This window comes from Cherax quadricarinatus, chromosome 11, assembly GCF_038502225.1.
Source record: "Cherax quadricarinatus isolate ZL_2023a chromosome 11, ASM3850222v1, whole genome shotgun sequence".
Classification (NCBI taxonomy): domain Eukaryota; kingdom Metazoa; phylum Arthropoda; class Malacostraca; order Decapoda; family Parastacidae; genus Cherax; species Cherax quadricarinatus.
The window spans coordinates 18,142,244-18,163,447 of NC_091302.1; the positions used below are offsets into that span (position 1 = coordinate 18,142,244).

The following is a 21,204-nucleotide window of genomic DNA, read 5'->3' on the forward strand; positions in this document are numbered from 1 at the left end:
TTAGCAATAATCTAAAACCAAGACAACAGTACATTAGTGTTCGCAATAAAGCTAACAGAATTCTTGACTTCATATTTAGAAGTATAAATAATAGAAGCCCTCAGGTTGTTCTTCAACTCTATATATCCTTGGTTAGGCCTCATTTAGACTATGCTGCTCAGTTCTGGCCACCATATTACAGAATGGATATAAATGCTCTGGGAAACGTACAGAGGAGGATGATAAAGATGATCCCATGTATCAGAAATCTTCCCTATAAGGATAGACTGAGGGCCCTGAATCTGCACTCTCTCGATAGGCGTAGAATTAGGGGGGATATGATCGAGGTGTATAAATGGAAAACAGGAATAAATGAAGGGGATGTAAATAGCGTGCTGAAAATTTCCAGCCAAGACAGGACTCGCAGTAATGGTTTCAAGTTGGAAAAATTTAGATTCAGAAAGGATATAGGAAAGCACTGGTTTGGTAATAGAGTTGTGGATGAGTGGAGTGATAGAGCTGTGGATGAGTGGAACAAAGTCCCAAGTACAGTTATTCAGGCTAAAACGTTGTGTAGTTTTAAAAATAGGTTAGATAAATACATGAGTGGGTGTGGGTGGGTGTGAGTTGGACCTGACTAGCTTGTGCTGCTGGGTCTGGTGCCGTGCTCCATCCTTGAGTGGAGATGATCAGACTGGGTGGGTCATTGTACTAATCCGGGGGGTGTCATTGGTCTAATCCGGGGGGAGGACATGGACCTGCTCCGAATGGGTCAGTAGGCCTGTTGCAGTGTTCCTTTTTTCTTATGTTCTTATGTTCTTAACACAAATTGTTGGACACGCACACACACACACACACACACACACACACACACACACACACACACACACACACACACACACAATGAATAACTACCTGAACGGGGTTCAGTGGGACAGAGAACTGGCAGGGAAGCCAGTTAATGAGATGATGGAATATGTAGCAACAAAATGCAAGGAGGCTGAGGAGAGGTTTGTACCCAAGGGTAACAGGAATAATGAAAAAGCCAGGATGAGCCCATGGTTTACCCAAAGGTGCAGGGAGGCAAAAACCAAGTGTGCTAGGGAATGGAAGAAATATAGAAGGCAAAGGACCCAGGAGAATAAGGAGAACAGTCGTAGAGCCAGAAACGAATATGCACAGATAAGAAGGGAGGCCCAAAGACAATATGAAAATAACATAGCAGCGAAAGCCAAATCTGACCCGAAACTGTTGTACAGCCACATCAGAAGGAAAACAACAGTCAAGGACCAGGTAATCAGGCTAAGGAAGGAAGGAGGAGAGACAACAAGAAATGACCGTGAAGTATGTGAAGAACTCAACAAGAGATTCAAAGAAGTGTTCACAGAGGAGACAGAAGGAGCTCCAGAAAGACGGAGAGGTGGGGCACACCACCATGTGCTGGACACAGTGCACACAACCGAGGAAGAAGTGAAGAGGCTTCTGAGTGAGCTAGATACCTCAAAGGCAATGGGGCCAGATAACATCTCCCCATGGGTATTGAGAGAGGGAGCAGAGGCGCTATGTGTACCCCTAACAACAATATTCAATACATCTATCGAAACAGGGAGATTGCCTGAGGCATGGAAGACAGCAAATGTAGTCCCAATCTTTAAAAAAGGAGACAGACATGAAGCATTAAACTACAGACCAGTGTCACTGACATGTATAGTATGCAAAATCATGGAGAAGATTATCAGGAGAAGAGTGGTGGAACACCTAGAAAGGAACGATCTCATCAACAGCAGCCAACATGGTTTCAGGGACGGGAAATCCTGTGTCACAAACCTACTGGAGTTCTATGTCATGGTGACAGCAGTAAGACAAGAGAGAGAGGGGTGGGTGGATTGCATTTTCTTGGACTGCAAGAAGGCGTTTGGCAGAGTTCCACACAAGAGATTGGTGCAAAAACTGGAGGACCAAGCAGGGATAACAGGGAAGGCACTACAATGGATCAGGGAATACTTGTCAGGAAGACAGCAGCGAGTCATGGTACGTGGCGAGGTGTCAGAGTGGGCACCTGTGACCAGCGGGGTCCCGCAGGGGTCAGTCCTAGGACCAGTGCTGTTTCTGGTATTTGTGAACGACATGACGGAAGGAATAGACTCTGAGGTGTCCCTGTTTGCAGATGACGTGAAGTTGATGAGAAGAATTCACTCGATCGAAGACCAGGCAGAACTACAAAGGGATCTGGACAGGCTGCAGACCTGGTCCAGCAATTGGCTCCTGGAGTTCAATCCCACCAAGTGCAAAGTCATGAAGATTGAGGAAGGGCAAAGAAGACCGCTGACGGAGTACAGTCTAGGGGGCCAGAGACTACAAGCCTCACTCAAGGAAAAAGATCTTGGGGTGAGTATAACACCAGGCACATCTCCTGAAGCGCACATCAACCATATAACTGCTGCAGCATATGGGCGCCTAGCAAACCTCAGAACAGCATTCCGACATCTTAATAAGGAATCATTCAGGACCCTGTACACCGTGTACGTTAGGCCCATATTGGAGTATGCGGCACCAGTTTGGAACCCACACCTAGCCAAGCACGTGAAGAAACTAGAGAAAGTGCGAAGGTTTGCAACAAGACTAGTCCCAGAGTTAAGAGGTATGTCCTACGAGGAGAGGTTAAGGGAAATCAACCTGACGACACTGGAGGACAGGAGAGATAGGGGGGACATGATAACGACATACAAAATACTGAGAGGAATTGACAAGGTGGACAAAGACAGGATGTTCCAGAGATTGGACACAGTAACAAGGGGACACAGTTGGAAGTTGAAGACACAGAGGAATCACAGGGATGTTAGGAAGTATTTCTTCAGCCACAGAGTAGTCAGTAAGTGGAATAGTTTGGGAAGCGATGTAGTGGAGGCAGGATCCATACATAGCTTTAAGCAGAGGTATGATAAAGCTCACGGCTCAGGGAGAGTGACCTAGTAGCGATCAGTGAAGAGGCGGGGCCAGGAGCTCGGACTCGACCCCCGCAACCTCAACTAGGTGAGTACAACTAGGTGAGTACACACACACACACACATACAGGAAGCACTTCTTCATAGTGATGTAGTGGAGGCAGGATCTGTACATAGCTTTAAGAAGAGGTATGATTAATCTCATGGAGCAAGAAGAGAGTGAACTTAGTAAGCGATCAGTAAAGAGGCGGGGCCAGGAGCTTTGAATCGACCCCAGCAACCACAACTAGGTGAGTACACACACGAGAGCACGCGCGCGCGGAGCAAAAGAGAAAAAACCAGTGCACAGAAGTGAAATACAAGTCCAATACATGAAACAATATGCTAAAAGAATTAACAGACAACCAGAGTGCAAACTGAATTTTGGAGGAAAAATGGAGAAAGCCATATGTTGGGAAGCGCCAAAAACCGAGTTCCATTCACATGTTTTCCGTTTTCACCAAGGTTTTGTCCGTGAGAGAATATAATATTTTATTTTTCATCCTTCAGTACTTATAACATCACTACAATGCTTACACCACTTTAATACTTATAACAACACTACAACTCTTACACCACTGTAATACTTATAACACCACTACAATGCTTACACCACTGTAATACTTATAACAACACTACAACGCTTACACCACTGTAATACTTATAACACCACTAAAATGCTTACACCACTGTAATACTTATAACAACACTACAACTCTTACACCACTTTAAGACTTATAGCACCACTATAATGCGTACACCACTGTAATACTTATAACACCACTAAAATGCTTACACCACTGTAATACTTATAACAACACTATAATGCTTACACCACTTTAATACCTATAACACCACTACAATGCTTACACCACTTTAATACTTATAACACCACTACAATGCTTACACCACTTTAATACTTGTAACACCACTACAATGCTTACACCACTTTAATACTTATAACACCACTACAACGCTTACACCACTTTAATACTTATAACACCACTACAATGCTTACACCACTTTAATACTTATAATACCACTACAATGCTTACACCACTTTAATACTTATAACACCACTACAATGCTTACACCACTTTAATACTTATAACACCACTACAATGCTTACACCACTTTAATACTTATAATACCACTACAATGCTTACACCACTGTAATAAATATAACACCACTATAATGCTTACGCCACTGTAATACTTATAACACCGCTATAATGCTTACACCACTGCAATACATATAACACCACTACAATGCTTACACCATTATAATACTTATAACATCCCTATAATGCTTACACCCCTGTAATACTTTTAACACCACTCTAATGCTTATACCCTTGTAATACTTATAACACCACTATAATGCTTACACTCATGTAATACTTATAACACCCCTACAATGCTTACACTCCTGTAATACTTATAACACCACTATAATGCTTACACTCATGTAATACTTATAACACCACTATAATGCTTACACTCATGTAATACTTATAACACCACTATAATGCTTACACCACTGTAATACTTATAACACCACTACAATGCTTACACCACTATAATATGTATAACACCACTACAATGCTTACACCACTGTAATACTTATAACACTACTACAATGCTTACACCACTGTAATACTTATAACAGCATTACAATGCTTACACCACTATAATATGTATAACACCACTACAATGCTTACACCACTGTAATACTTCTAACACCACTACAATGCTTACACCACTGTAATACTTATAACACCGCTACAATGCTTACACCACTGTAATACTTATAACACCACTACAATGCTTACACCTCTGTAATACTTATAACACCACTACAATGCTTACACCACTGTAATACTTATAACACCGCTACAATGCTTACACCACTGTAATACTTATAACACCACTACAATGCTTACACCACTGTAATACTTATAACACCACTACAATGCTTACACCACTGTAATACTTATAACACCACTACAATGCTTACACCACTGTAATACTTATAACACCACTACAATGCTTACACCACTGTAATACTTATAACACCACTACAATGCTTACACCACTGTAATACTTATAACACCACTACAATGCTTACACCACTGTAATACTTATAACACCACTACAATGCTTACACTACTATAATGCTTATAACACCACTACTATACTCATAATTCCCCTATAATATTTATAACAGAATTACAATACTTATAGCATCATTACTGGACTCATAACGTCATTATAATACTTATAACACCACTACTATGCTTTAACACCACTACTATGCTTTAACACCACTCCCATACTTAAACACCACTACTATACTTATAACACCCCTACTATACTTATAACACCACTACAATATTTATTACATAATTACAATACTTATAACATAACTACTAGACTTATCACTATAATACTTATAACACCACTACCACACTACTAATAACATCTGAAAAAAATCCAAAACATTTCCTAAAATACTATCATAACACTAAAATACTATCATAAGCAGTATTATCGGTACTAGTAGTAGTATGGGTATTAAAGTGTTAATACCCATACTACTACTAATACCATAATTCTACTGGTATATTATCAATATATACCAATGTCCCTGGAAGGAATGTTAAAATACAGTTCAAAATGACAGAGCTGTCCACAGACAGGATTACGATAGTCAGTATTTAACTTCCTATGTAGATTTGCCACAACAACTGTGAACCTGAATCCTTTCGTTAATAAAACACACACAATAGTCCAGAAGGTGAAATATCAATTCTCAACACATTAATTAAAATGTATTTATTACTTAGGGGAGGGAAATGTTTTCCGCAGTTCATTGAACAAGTCAGTGTTGTTCATCGGAGAATAAAATTCAAATAGCAAGTAATATTCAAAGCAAGTGTATTTACACTATTTTACATTCATTTGATGGGAGTAATAATGATTAAATACTTTGTGCCCTGTCTGGGAACATATGGCACGTCATGGGTTCGAATCCTCGGCTAGTCGCAGTGTTGTTATTGATTAATATCACTCTTTCGTGGTTAAATATATAAAATATAAATATTGCTCGAGAAGCTAGTACACCAAACGGGGAGTAGAATGAAATTAACTCAGGTGATACCACACCACCAAAAATTTGTTTAGTGAACCTTAAATTCTTCCCAAATTTCTTTAATTATAAATGAATCCAATTTATATAAACCCAAAGAAATATTTATATTATTTTCAAAACTACTTTTTATAAAACATGATTATATTATATTCCTGTCGACCATGGACTTGCTTAATACAACTTTCTCGACATTTTTAAAATCAAGTGGATGGTTAAAATCTCTCATATGAATAAACAAAGCATTAGAATCTTGTCCAATTCTGATGTTATATTTATGTTGTTTTAACAAAAGTTCGAGATTTTCACCAGTTTGACCGGAATAAAGGGTCATATTTGACAAGGAATCTTATAGACACACCTGCTGGGAGCGTGATTCTTGTAGAACTGAGCGGTACAGTGGGTTAGAGTATTATATGTGGGTTAGAGCGTCATGTGATTTTTGTTCACCATGAGGCGTGCCAAAACGACACGGGTTCGAGTCCTCGGCTTGTCCTGGTGTTGTTATTGATTAAATATCACTCATTCGTGGTTACAATAATATATGTACTGCTTGTGGAGGCTAGTACACCAGACGGGGAGTAGAATGAAATTAGCTGAAAGGAACCCACACCACCGTATGTCCTCGGATCACGGTAAAACACCCAGCTCTGCTGGGTGAGTGATTCTTGTAAGATTGTGTGGTACAGTGGGTTAGAGCGTCATGTGATTTTTACTCACCATGAGGAGCTCCAAAACAGCACGGGTTCGAGTCCCCGGTCGCCACAGTGTTGTTATTGATTATATACCAATTGTTCGTGGTTACAATCCTATATATACTTCTTGTGGAGGCTAGTACACCAAACGAGGAGCAGAATGAAATTAGCTCTGAGTCACCCACACCATCGTATGTCCTCGGATCACGGTACAAATCCTAGTTCTGCTGGGTGCGTGATTCTTGTAGGATTGTATGGTCCAGTGAGTTAGAACGTCGTGAATTTTCGCTCACCATGAGGCGGCTAAAACAACAAGGTATCAATCCCCTAGCTAGTCACAGAGTTGTTATTGATTAATACCAAAGAATTGAGACACGAACACAAGGGAATCTTTATTGAAGAAACGTTTCACCACACAGTGGCTTCATCAGTCCAATACAAAGTAGAAATGGGTAAGGAAAGGAGAAGTGTGAGGTAATCAGTCCCTCAACCTGGAATCGATGTGTTCAGTCCATCACTCTTGTAGGAAGTGCAGCATAGGGCCAGAGAGGTGGCTTATATACTGCGGTGAGATGAGTTGAAGCAGGAGGAGGTGGGATCACAGTGGGACCTGCCACTAGTGTAAGTAGGACTGATGAAGCCATGTGTGGCGAAACGTTTCTTCAATAAAGATTCCCATGTGTTGCATAAGTGACTCAATTCTTCAACTTGTCGGTTTTCAAAACCATTCATCACATCTGTCAGACACTGCAACATTATGCAATCTTGGTACAAAGACTTCAACGTTTGCCCAACCTTTGGACGACGACGTACTTACACAAGTGGCAGGTCCCACTGTGATCCCGCCTCCTCCTGCTTCAACTCATCTGACTGCAGTATATAAGCCACCTCTCTGGCCCTATGCTGCACTTCCTACAAAAGTGATGGACTGAACACATCGACTCCAGGTTGAGGGACTGATTACCTCACACTTCTCCTTTCCTTACCCATTTCTACTTTGTATTGGACTGATGAAGCCACTGTGTGGCGAAACGTTTCTTCAATGAAGATTCCCATGTGTTGCATAAGTGTCTCAATTCTTCAACTTGTCGGTTTTCAAAACCATTCATCACATAATGATTAATACTGCTCGTTCATGGCTACAATAATATATATATACGGCTAGTGATTCTAGTATACCAAAAGGGGAGTTGAATGAAATTAACTCAAACTCACCCACACCACCGTATATCCTAGGATCACGGTGAAACGCCCAGCTCTACTGGATCCATGATTCATATAGGAATGCGTGGTGCCGTGGGTTAGAGCGTCATGTGTGATTTTCGCTCACCATGAGGCGAATATATTTCTACATGTATATATATATATATATATATATATATATATATATATATATATATATATATATATATATATATATATATATATATATATATATATGTATATATATATATATATATATATATATATATATATATATATATATATATATATATATATATATATATATATATATATATATACAAAACAACCACTGTGAAAGAGTAGTGAAATTCAAAGCGCTTTCGTGACTACTCACATTGTCAAGGAACTATATAGTTCCTTGACAAGTATTCAGATGATTTATGAGTGTTTTGAAGGTGTTCAAAGTAAAGTGCAGTTGGTGTATTAGTAGTACTCAAATGGTGTTTGAGACTATTCAAAGGTGTTTTTGAAGGTGATCAAATGATGTGCAAGAGTATTTATGAAGGTGTTCTGGGAGTATTCAGTGGTGATTTGGCTGTGTTCGAATGATGTTTTTGGAGTATTCAAAGGTAATTGATGGTGTTTTTGGTGTTGTTCAAAGTAAAGTGTTTGAGTTAGTTTTTGTGATACTGTTGTAAAAATCTGGAGAATGAGGGAGGAGTTTTGGTGGATGAGTTGTAATTTAATGAAATATGTAAGTGTAGATAAATTAAAGCTGTTAAATCTTATTTGGGAGTATTCAAAATGTTTTCTTGGAGGTGTTTCAGTGTTGTTTGGAAATGTTCAAAGGTATTTTTGTGTGTATTCAAATGATTTATGAGAGTGTTTTGAAGGTGTTCAAAGTAAAGTGAGGTGTGTGTGTGTATTAACTTCGTAATATGTAAAATTGTGACTAGTGAATTTATCGAAAAGTGCTTATAAGTGTTGTGGTGACTTTTTCTGATGAAACAGTTAAAACGAGAAAAATGTCTAGACTTGTGTTGTATTTTGTAAAGAAATTGTGGATTGTTGTGTGTATTAACGAAAAAAAATCCAAAAAAACTTGATCCGAGGAAGTAGAGTCTTTGTATTATCGAGAAAAAAAAATTGGGGTGAAAGTGGGAGTCTATTTTGAATGCTTACCCCCAGAGGGGGTAATCCAAAAAACTTGATCCGAGGAGATGGAGTCTTTGATATCGAGAAAAACTTGATCCGAGGAGATGGAGAGCATAAGAAAATGAAATTCAAAAAAAAAATTGGGATGGGGTGAAAGTGGGAGGGGGAACCTCAAAAATTTGATCTGAGGAGATGGAGATCATAAGAAAATGAAATTAAAAAAAAAAATTTGGGATAGGGGCGAAAGTGGGAGGGGGAACCTCAAAAATTTGATCCGAGGAGATGGAGAGCACAAGAAAATGAAATTAAAAAAAAATTTGAAAAAAATCGGAAAAAAAATTCGGGGAGCGGGGGGCGATCCGGACGACGCTGCAGAAGACACAGCAGAAGGCGCGGGGGGGCGCGAGGGGCGTGGGCGGGCGCGAGGGCGCTGCGGGTGCGGGGGTCGGCGCGAGGGCGGGGGGCGCGGGGGGGCGCGGGGGGCGCGGGGGGGCGCGGGGGGCGCGGGGGGCGCGGGTGGGGGTCGTGGGTGGGGGGCGTGGGTGTGGGGGGGTTGAGGGTGAGGTGATCTCGAGGTGGTCTCAAGGGCGAGGTCAAGGTCATTAGCATATTGGTGTGAAAAGGAGACCGCTCAGGAATGAGCCACTCTGTAGAAGGGACCGCTCAGCCGCACCCCTTTTCAGGAGGGAACGCTCAGGAATGAGCCACTCTGTAGAAGGGACCGCTCAGCCGCCTTCAGCACTACTCACAAGTATTCATAGTACTTTTACAATACCAATAATTGTACCACAATACCAATAATTGTACCACAATACCAATAATTGTACCACAATACCAATAATTGTACCACAATATCAATAATTCTACCACAATACCAATAATTCTACCACAATACCAATAATTCTACCACAATACCAATAATTCTACCACAATACCAATAATTCTACCACAATACCAATAATTGTACCACAATACCAATAACAGTAATACATTTCGACCATAACAAACCTACAATGTCGACAGCACCATTTTAATAACTATAACACTACAGTAACAGCATAACACTAATACAGTACCGATAAAACCACAACAATAACATCACTACAATGATATCTACACATCCTGACAAAACCTGTAACACCACTACAACAGCCATAACACCACTTCCATAGCTATACCACTTCAATAGCTATAACACCACTACAATACTAACTTAAAACCTTTACAAAACTCACCATCACAGCCATCACCCTACTGCAAAAACTGCAACACATCAACAGTACCATCACAAGGCTACTGCAGCACCAATAACAAATCTGCCATACCCATAATACTGTTAAAATACCGTCACAACCATTATTTGCTCATGACACCACTAAATTACCCATAACACTAATATACTATCATTAAAACACGTCTAAAATACTCATAACACAACTGCAATACACATAACACTAATATATTACCACTAAAATACTCATTACCAATAACACTACTACAGTATCCATAACACCAGTAAATTACCCATAGTACTGTTACAATACCCAAAAATAACTACAAAATCTGTAAGAGTCTTAAAACCACACATCAATAGCAATACCCACAACTCTGCTACAATACCCATAACTCCTCTACAATACCTACAACACTAGTGTAACACTTATAACACCATAACAGTATCCTTATAATATCACTTCAGTACCCATAACTATGAAATTCCTTCATAACACTGCTGAAATATCCATAACACCACCATAGCAGTCATACCACCTATACAATATCCATAACACTAATACATAACAACTGTAATACCCATAACATCAGTATCTTAATAATAAAAGCAAATTACTAGTTATCTAAATATTTTCTAATTCAATGTTTAAATTTTAACATCTGATCAGATCAGATGTTAAAATCCTGCTTGTTCCTCTGCAATCTTGCAATCTTACTGTCTGCCTTCACTCTAACGCTTGCGATTATAATTGTATTGTGTACTTTACTCTGTGTATTTAACAGATTGATTCCACAATGTTTATTACTCTCTCTCTCTCTCTCTCTCTCTCTCTCTCTCTCTTCTCTCCTTTTTTCTTGCACATAAGAATTATATATATGATATCTGCCAATCTATAGGTACCGTATCTTCTGCCATACATATATTGATCAAGTACATTAATCACTCCAAAGCTACATCCTCACCTGCTTCTAGCATCTTATGTCAAATCCATTTGCCTTAGCCACCTTACTCATATTCATCCTTTCCACTGCACTGCACACCTCATTTCAGGCTTTTTCTTACGGCTCCTAGGAGGATAAGATGGAGCACTAAACGTTCACTACTCCAAGCACTGAATGACCTACATGGGATTAGTACTAAATATGAATTTAAAAAAAAATCTTTCTGGCTCCTATCAGACCTCTTTCCTTCCTGTTTAGGACATGTTATCCAAGCCTATCCTTCATCATGAATATTAAATAACTCTTCAAAATATTCTCTTAAACTTTCAGATACACCTCTCCATCTGCCAACTTCCCTTTTTCATTCTTAAATGGCTGGTCTGTTGGTTCCACAGATTTTAACAGTTTATTGACCATTCGTTAAAATTTCTTATGATCAACAAAATTATCTGATATTAACACAGCAAATCAGGATGATGCTGTGGAAAATTGCATTTATCTGGATGTAACTCATAATGTACATACCAGTAAATAACAAAGATAATTATTATTTATCAGAGTTACTTAGACAAGTAGGAATTTGGGACACCTAGGTCACAAAAAATGTCCCCCTTCGATACCTACAACTGTCATATCCACAAGTTGCTCTGGACCTATTAATTACCAACGAAATATACATCACCAGGAATTCTGGTAAATATATAAATTTGTGGACTGTACATTAAAAATAATAAATGATTACATATATACACATATACATAACAGAAGAAGAATATATCTTAATATCACTCACCAATTTGACTGGAGATTAATGTGTCATGTAGAGGACCCCTCCCTTTTGCCTACATTTATGAAAAATTTACTGGCCAGAATTTAAACATAAATTAGACAGCTTATCTGAGGTTCCTTGAGTTGTCCTGTCCTGTCGACTGATACTCAAGTTATGCAGGAATGCACATCCAATAATTTCGCCTTCTATTTGAGAGGTGTCAGCCCAATTTTAACCTCTAGAGCACGAAAAATTCTTCCCAATATTCACTAACAGTTGACCAGTTCAAACAGCAATGGCAAATGTCCTGCGCAGGTGCCGAAAATTTCCCATTTTTTATGACAAATATTATTAAATACAGTATAGCCATCTATTTACATATAACTATTGTATTTCTGGAAAATATATACAGTATTTTCCACACTGCGGCCGGGCGGAGTAGTTCACTGCTAAGCGACTCAAATTGCTCATTTGGCAATGGTGGAGGACCTGTATACATATACGATCGGGCATCCACACGGCAACATATTACACAAGATTTAATCACCCTTTTTACACTTTGCCGTCCTTGTGGAATCCAGAAAGTTTCCCTAATACAATTTAAGGTATCTTGTACCCCACCATGCATTACATTTTTATGGGCATTTAGAACAATTAAATTTGTTAGATGATGAGTTTTGGGCAGTAAGATAGGGTGTTTAGCATAATCACCCAATTCAGCATTTTGTAACCTACCTCTGCACCTAATTACATTGTTTTCTAAATACAGTCCCAATTTCTCTATTATGGAACCTTTCACAATTTTACTTTCCATCATCAATTTAATCTCATTTCCATAGATTTCCTCCTGTACCCTCTTTATCCAATATTCAAGAGGATGTGAAAACTTATATGATATATTCATCTTGTTTAGAAATTTAAACACCAACTTAGTTACATTGATTAGTTTGGGTAAAGAAGAATACCTATTTATCAATGGCTAAGGGAGGACAAACTATTGGAGTGGTGGTCACAGTAATTTCAACAGGAGCAATATACGCCTTTTGTACAGGCCAATTAGCTTTATTTACCAACCAGCTCGGTCCTTTAAACCATGATACAGCATTTACAAATTTAGCATAAGATAAACCTCGAGACAAGAAATCAGCTGGATTCTCCTCACCAGGTATATGATTAAATGTTAACATATGCTGACCCAAACTATTATACTTCTCTTGCATCTGATTAATTTCAGCGACTCTGTTTTGTACATACACAATTTTACTGTTTCCATTACAAATCCATTGTAGGGATACCTCATTATCAGACCAAATTACAGTATCACTAATATTTATTTCATGCAACTTATTTCTTATATAATTAGCTAATTTGACACCTACATAAATGGCTGTTAATTCCAACTGAGGTAAGGTACGTGATTTAATTGGAGACACTTTAGCCTTAGACATAACAAGAGAAATAACACTATTACATTGAAGGTAAGCAACTGCTCCATATGCCAATTTTGAAGCATCACAAAAAATGTGGAGTACATTTTTCCTATTTGGATCGGCCACCTGGCATGGTAACTCCAGTATTGGAATTTTCTCATAATCACCAATTAATTCATCCCACCTGTTAATGAATTCCTCAGGTAGAATTTCATCCCAAGCACATCTAAGTTTCCATGCTTCCTGTATTAATAATTTCCCTCTTATAGTAAGGAGTGACACTAAACCTTCAGCAAGCAAAACTCTATTAGTTAATTTATTGGGCATACTGTAATTATTAGGTTTTAACATTAACAAATCTCTTTCAGCATCCCAAGTTAATCCTAATACATTACTACATTTCGGCACTTCATCTCCAGGGAAATCTTTACTTATTTTGTCCTTTAATTTGGACGAATTACTATTTCATTCCCTAAGAGGCATATTTGCACTTTGCATTATTTCATTAGCCTCTCCATAAGTCATTAACAGTTCCACTTCAGTTGACGTCACACCCAGGAAATTGTCCACATAAAATTGTTTGCTCATTACTTTACTCAATGGACTTCCCGTACGTTTAAGGTGTGCATTTATCGTCGCTTAAAGTAGGAACGGACTGGATGTAGCACCAAATAATACGCTCATAAAGCGAAATGTTTTCAGATGGCTAAGTGGGTCACTAGGATTCTCAGGCCATAAGAAGCAGGTACAGTCCCGGTCAGCCTCTTGTAAACCCACTCTTAGGAAAGCTTTACTTATGTCAGCCGTAAAGGCATAATGCTTCATTCTGAAATTTAATAAGATATCTCCTAATTTTTCCGTCAACGACGGACCTGTCATCAAAGAGTCATTTAAACTAGGTACATTTTTGTTACTCCTGGCACTACAATTAAACACAATTCTCAGAGCAGTGGTCTTAGAATCCTTCTTCACTCCGTGATGTGGCAAATAGTGACCATAAATTTTGGCTTGCTCAGGAGGTGCCTCTTCTATAAATTTATTAATTAACTGCTCAGCAATTATTTCATTATAGGCAGTTAACAATTCTTGTGTCTTACTCAGTTCGCGGAGCTGAGCCTTTAACTGTCCATATGCCATTCTGTAATTAGTGGGCAATTCTGGATGGTTCAGTCTCCAAGGAAGTCGCACCCAGTATTGTCCAGATTCAAATTTTACATCTCTCGTGTATTGCTCATGAGTAAAAGAATCGTCTGGACTTTCTTCATTTACATTTATTTCAATGCTGTCTAATTCCCACAATTTATGCACTGGCTCAACACCATCCTCTGTGGAAGAATTATACTGTGGCACGATTTCATGAGCAAGACACACAGTTACGGTATTTGTAGTTTCCTCTAGTCATGAATTATTATTACGAGGAATCCTCTCATACATTACATGGCCTCCTGCAGTCTTCAAAAGGGTGACACCACATTTCTTTACCATACCCTTTACAAAGGAGGCATAATAGTCACTACCTATCAAAATATTTATTGGGCCTACAGAATCATCACTTACACCAGAAGGTGCTAAATTTACATTATCTAAGTCTTTCTGTAGCTTTACTAAGCCCTACTGTAGATATTTTCTCTGGAAGTCTCTCTACAATTACTGCATTAACACGTTTTTTCTCATTGCCCATCCTGACAGTTACATAAACAGTGTCATACAATTGAGCCCTTTTATCCGAGAGAAAACCAGATAATTTTAAAGTTGTGGGATCTCCCATCTGTACTTTCATACAATCAAGACATTTACGTTTTATGAAAGTAAGCTGGGATCCTTGGTCCAATAATGCATTTACATTTTTTGATTTATGCCTTTTATCATCAATTTTTACCTGTAACACAGGTGTCATGTACAGGACCCCCCCTTTTGCCTACATTTATGAAAAATTTACTGGCCAGAATTTAAACATAAATTAGACAGCTTATCTGAGGTTCCTGGAGTTGTCCTGTCCTGTCGCCTGATACTCAAATTATGTAGGAATGCACATCCAGCAATTTCGCCTCCTATTTGAGAGGTGTCAGCCCAATTTTAACCTCTAGAGCACGAAAAATTCTTCCCAATATTCACTAACAGTTGACCAGTTCAAACAGCAATGGCGAGTGTCCTGCGCAGGTGCAAAAAATTTCCCATTTTTTATGACATAAATATTATTAAATACAATATGGCCATCTATTTACATATAACTACTGTATTTCTGGAAAATATATACAGTATTTTCCACAGATGCTCTTCATTTTTTAAAGGATATTAACTCAAGAAAAAAAATAGATGTTTATTTATCTTTGTTTAAAGTACTGTATATATTTTCCAGAAATACAGTAGTTATATGTAAATAGATGGCTATACTGTATTTAAAAGAATTATATTATGGAAAATGGGAAACTGGACCTGCGCCTGCGCAGACAGGAGTCGCCATTATTGTTTGAACTGAACAGACGTTGTGAATAATGGGAAGAATTTTTCCTGCTCTAGAGATTAAAATTGGGCTGACACACCTCTCAAATAGGAGGCGAAATTGTAGGATGTGCATTCCTGCATAATTTGAGTATCAGGCGACAGGACAGGACAACTCCAGGAACCTCAGATAAGCTGTCTAATTTATGTTTAAATTCTGGCCAGTAAATTTTTCATAAATGTAGGCAAAAAGGAGGGGGGGTCCTGTACATGACACATTAATCTCCAGTCAAATTGGTGAGTGTTATGATTAAGATATATTCTCCTTCTGTTATGTAAATGTATATATATATATATATATATATATATATATATATATATATAATTCTTTATTAATTTAATATACAGTCCACAAATTTATATATTTACAAGCATTCATTGTGATGTATTTTTCGTTTGTAATTTATAGGTCCAGAGCAACTTGTGGATATGACAGTGGTAGGTATCGAAAGGGGACATTTTTTGCGACTTAGGTGTCCCAAATTCCTACTTGTCTAACTGATAAATAATAATTATCTTTGTTCATTTACTGTTATGTATATAATGATACATTCAGATAAATGTAATTTTCCACATTTAATTAGGCCGTTGGTCCTTCTTGAACCGGAGGTAATTAGTGAAGTCATTAATTAGTTAATTACTTAATAATTATATGTGAAATGACAGAAGGAGGTGGATGTTAAGTTCACAAATTTACTTAATGTGTAGTGGATTATAATTATTACAATATTAATTTTGATAAGCTAAGCTCAAGGGTGGCTAAAGATTATATTAATGTGTATAATATTAATTTTGCAAAGCCAAAGTGGCTAGGATTTATATTAATGTATTTGTACAATATTAATTTGATAAGACAATTCTGGCCACGATTTATATCAGTGTATGTGTAATTGATAAGCCAAGTGTAGCTAATTATATTGTGCATAATATTAATTTTGCTATGCCAAATTCTGGCAAGGATTTATGTTAATGTGTATAATATTAATTTTGATATGCCTAGTCTGGCTGAAGGTTTGTATTAATGTACATTTGAAGTTTATATTATTTTCTTACATGTAATTGCAGAGGTCAAGTAGCTGGGATTTATTCAAAGGTAAGTTGTACTATTTACCTTTATAAAGAGCATAATTTAGTACATAATCAGTGTTATTAAGTTGAATTTAATACATTGCATCATGGCTGAAAATGAGGAAATTAATATAGAAGACAAACATATGGAATATAGAGTAAAGAAAGCATCACTGAAACCTAGAAAAGTTCATGTAACCAAGGCATATAATAAATGTTTGGAATTACTGAATCAAGAAACTGTGAATAGTGATGATTTAAAATTGTATTTAGATGCTTTGGGGAATAGATATGATTCATACAAATTATACTACAACAAATATGAAGGAGATTTATTAGTAAACTGTGTAGATGAGACTGAAGTAGATCTCATGATTAATCAGTATTATGAATTAGAGGAAAAGATTCTTTCTTGTAAAAGTCAGGCCTTGAATAAATTAAAATGTGTAAACCAGGCAGTTACTCAGTCTGCTCCAACAAATAATATGTCTTTGCCAAAACTCCCAGAATTATGTTTACCTGTATTTAATCCTGGAGAAAACTGGGAGGAGTTTTGGTCAATTTTTAAAGCAGCTGTGCATGACAGGAGTGACCTAACCTGTGTAACTAAATTATTTTACCTCAAAGGACAGGTAAGAGGAGATGCTCACATACTCATACAAGCCTTTCCTAATGTAGATGACTCTTACAAGGAAGCAGTTGACTTGTTGAAAGTCACTTATTTTAATATAGAACAAAGTAGGTTGGATCTAGTGAATATCGTTGTTAATTTAAAATCTCCAGATTACACTTACGAAGGTTTACAGCAGTTTAGAGTTAAACTGGAGAGCACTCTCAAAACTTTAAGTAATAAATATAATCTGAAGGAATCAGACTGGTTATTGAGTGCCATGGTACAGAATAAATTAAGCTATAAAACACTTGAATGACTCTCAAACAAATATCACAAAGGTTATTTTGCTATAGAGGAAATAAGACTAGGTCTACAAGAATTAATTGTTCAGTTGCAGACCAGCCAACTAACTCATTTTAAAGATGCAGCACATAATAACTCTGAGGTATCTGTCAAGTTTCACAAAGGGAAAAATTATCTCAATGGTGACAATCATATAGGTTAAAATTGAGCTGACACCTCTCAAATAGGAGGCGAAATTGTTGGATGTGCATTCCTGCATAATTTGAGTATCAGGCGACAGGACAGGACAACTCCAGGAACCTCAGATAAGCTGTCTAATTTATGTTTAAATTCTGGCCAGTAAATTTTTCATAAATGTAGGCAAAAGGGAGGGGTCCTGTACATGACACATTAATCTCCAGTCAAATTGGTGAGTGTTATGATTAAGATATATTCTCCTTCTTTTATATAAATGTGTGTATATATATATATAATTCTTTATTAATTTAATATACAGTCCACAAATTTATATATTTACCAGCATTCCTGGTGATGTATTTTTCATTTGTAATTAATAGGTCCAGAGCAACTTGTGGATATGACAGTGGTAGGTATTGAAAGGGGACATTTTTTGCGACCTAGGTGTCCCAAATTCCTACTTGTCTAACTGATAAATAATAATTATCTTTGTTCATTTACTGTTATGTATATAATGAAACATTCAGATAAATGTAATTTTCCACAATCTTCAAGTTATTTAGGCCTCTAGCCGCTTTATTCTTGTTTCATTAGTAATTACTTAGGCCGTGATGAGGGATCATTTGTCAGGTATTTTTGGCATTCTTTGTCACTTGTTAGTGTTTAATCAACACAGTTGTGATCACTGTCTACTAAAACAATAGCTTCATTGCATCACTTATGATTCCATACTGCACATATAAGCACTGTCAGAATGCTGACACTCATAGGTTAGGTAAGATTCGTCAGGAAACAGGACAAGATTTTTCTTGAGGTGGGTCATACATAGTTATATTATAACCAGCCACTGCAGCTTTTGGTCATCTGACCGAGGCCTGCCACTGGCTTACCAGTCCACCCCTTTAAAAATAATATAATTTGGTAATAACAAGGTAGCTGTGCATTACGGTATTTTGTTACAAAAAGTATTATAGTAACACTTCTACAAACGCAGTATCAAATATTAATACAATTAATATTAAAAATGTTGAAAATTCCAAATCTAATTAAAACTTCCGAAATGGTAAATATTTACTGCCATTTGAAAACTTACCTTTTGGAGCAGCATGTGTGGAGTTGTAGTGAAGGACCAACATGTAGACGACAACACTCAAGAAGCTTCCACCGGTTGACAACATTTTTTCCCCTCACTCTTGCTGATTCTCGTAACTGTGATTAATTTTGATAGTTTTCGATATTAGTTCTCGAGGGAAATTTGCGTAAGTATATTTGTGTGCCAGTTTTTGCCAGTTATCTATATGCGAGTCCCATATTTTCTTCGGAGTGGGATAACTTACTTAATCTTGACAGAGTTTTAGCACATAAAGAGCCGTTGATTTGTTTTCTATTTAAAATTCCACTCAAATGACACATTACTAAAAATAATCTTTTCAATTTCACTAAGAGTTTAATGGCATAATTTTTAGCTCTGACTTTTTTTTTCAAAAAAAGAGTCAAAATTAATTTAAAATCCTATTTATAGTTAAGTAATTTTTTTTCATGAAAGATCACTTCAGCTGCATATTTGTATTTTCAAATATATAAGCTATTCTTATGTAAAAATACTGTAACGCAAATATTTGTATACCGAGGAATGAATCTCTCACTATTTAAACACTGATAGTTATTTTATTTCTTATCATAAGCGTAAACAATTCTTGGCTGGAGATTAGCAAGTTTTAGGTGGTTTTAATAGCCTTTAGAGTAGTCTAAGCTTTAAGCCAAATTAACCAACAATAAAACTATAAAAGAAAGCTTACTGATTTTATTTGATCTTATTTCCGTCTTATTAATAAATTTATTGTAATTTCAAACGTCAATTATCATATTTAAGAGTTGCTATAACTGTCCTCGTGTTAACACACAAGAAAAAGGCCAATTTCTTGATGTTAGGCGATCAATCACTAGGCTTGGAGTGGTGTGCTAAGTGGAGCTAACCGATATCAAGACTTAAAGAGGGGATCTGATTCCAACTGACCAATCACATGACTTCGAGAAGAGTTCAAAGGCCTGTTTTGTAAACAGTGAGCTTAGAGTGGTGTTCTCAGTTGACAAAATAAGGCTTGTATAGGTGTTAGAACTGCATTTTAACTCAAGATGATCACTCAGAAACCTTTAAAGTGGCCTTTGTTGTGATTGTATTAGCCAACCATAAAGTTTTAGGAAGGAATTACTAGTCAACAAGCTCGACGCTCTATATCCAGTAGTTTTGTAGGATCAAAATATTTAACGCTCTATTTTGAGTAACGTTGGCTTGGAGAATTGTCGGGTCGTTTGTACAAGCCAAAAGTTAAGTGATTTCGTCGGCCGTGTGAACCATATGCAGTTTCTCAGAAAGAATTTTGAGCCTTATTAAGTAAACAAAATCTAAAAAGCTAAGTGGAAATCTTGTTGAATAATAATAATGCTTGAGATACAATGATCATTGGGGTTAAGGACTGATTACCCACATTATACATCAGTCCTTATTTTTATTGATCAGCAACGCAATACAATGAATCGTCTGAGTTTTTCTTTGTCTTTTTCTAGATTAAGATCTTTTCCATCTTTCTTATTTTAAATTTTGAGCCTTAGTAATGAGATTTCCTTATAACAGTGTGTGGACATGATTGTATAATTGATAAAAGTCAAAGTTGTGCCATGTTAATAAAGTGATGAACGTTACTTTGATTTTCATAATGAACTTGTGCAAAGGATACTCACAAGTCACCGATGGCTCACTCAGCTATTCATATTTTTCCAAAAGTCTGAAAAGAAGAGAAAATATCATTATCTAAGTGTTCACATGTAAATTTATTGATTAGTCGGATTAAGGGTCGTTAATAATGCACTGTCTGGTCACCGCCAGTCAAGAATGTATGAGTCTTTAAAATAGGACCATAATAAACTGTGAATCCGTGCTGAGAGACAGTCATCTCTCGGTGTACATTTCCTGTGTTTCATAAAATAAACTGTGCAAATATGCATAAATATGTGGCAGCT

At 37.1% G+C, this 21,204-nt stretch overlaps 1 protein-coding gene across 1 annotated transcript in view; it reads right to left on the reverse strand.

The window, feature by feature from the left end:
- The window catches only part of LOC128687509 (nephrin-like), a 721,388-nt gene extending 700,424 nt beyond the window's left edge, over positions 1–20,964 (reverse strand). Inside the window, exon 1 of the mRNA XM_070083853.1 lies at positions 19,277–20,964. Coding sequence (XP_069939954.1) covers positions 19,277–19,361 — 85 coding nt within the window. The 5' untranslated portion in view covers positions 19,362–20,964. The remainder of the gene's footprint in view (positions 1–19,276) is intronic.
- Between the last annotated feature and the right edge of the window lie 240 nt (positions 20,965–21,204).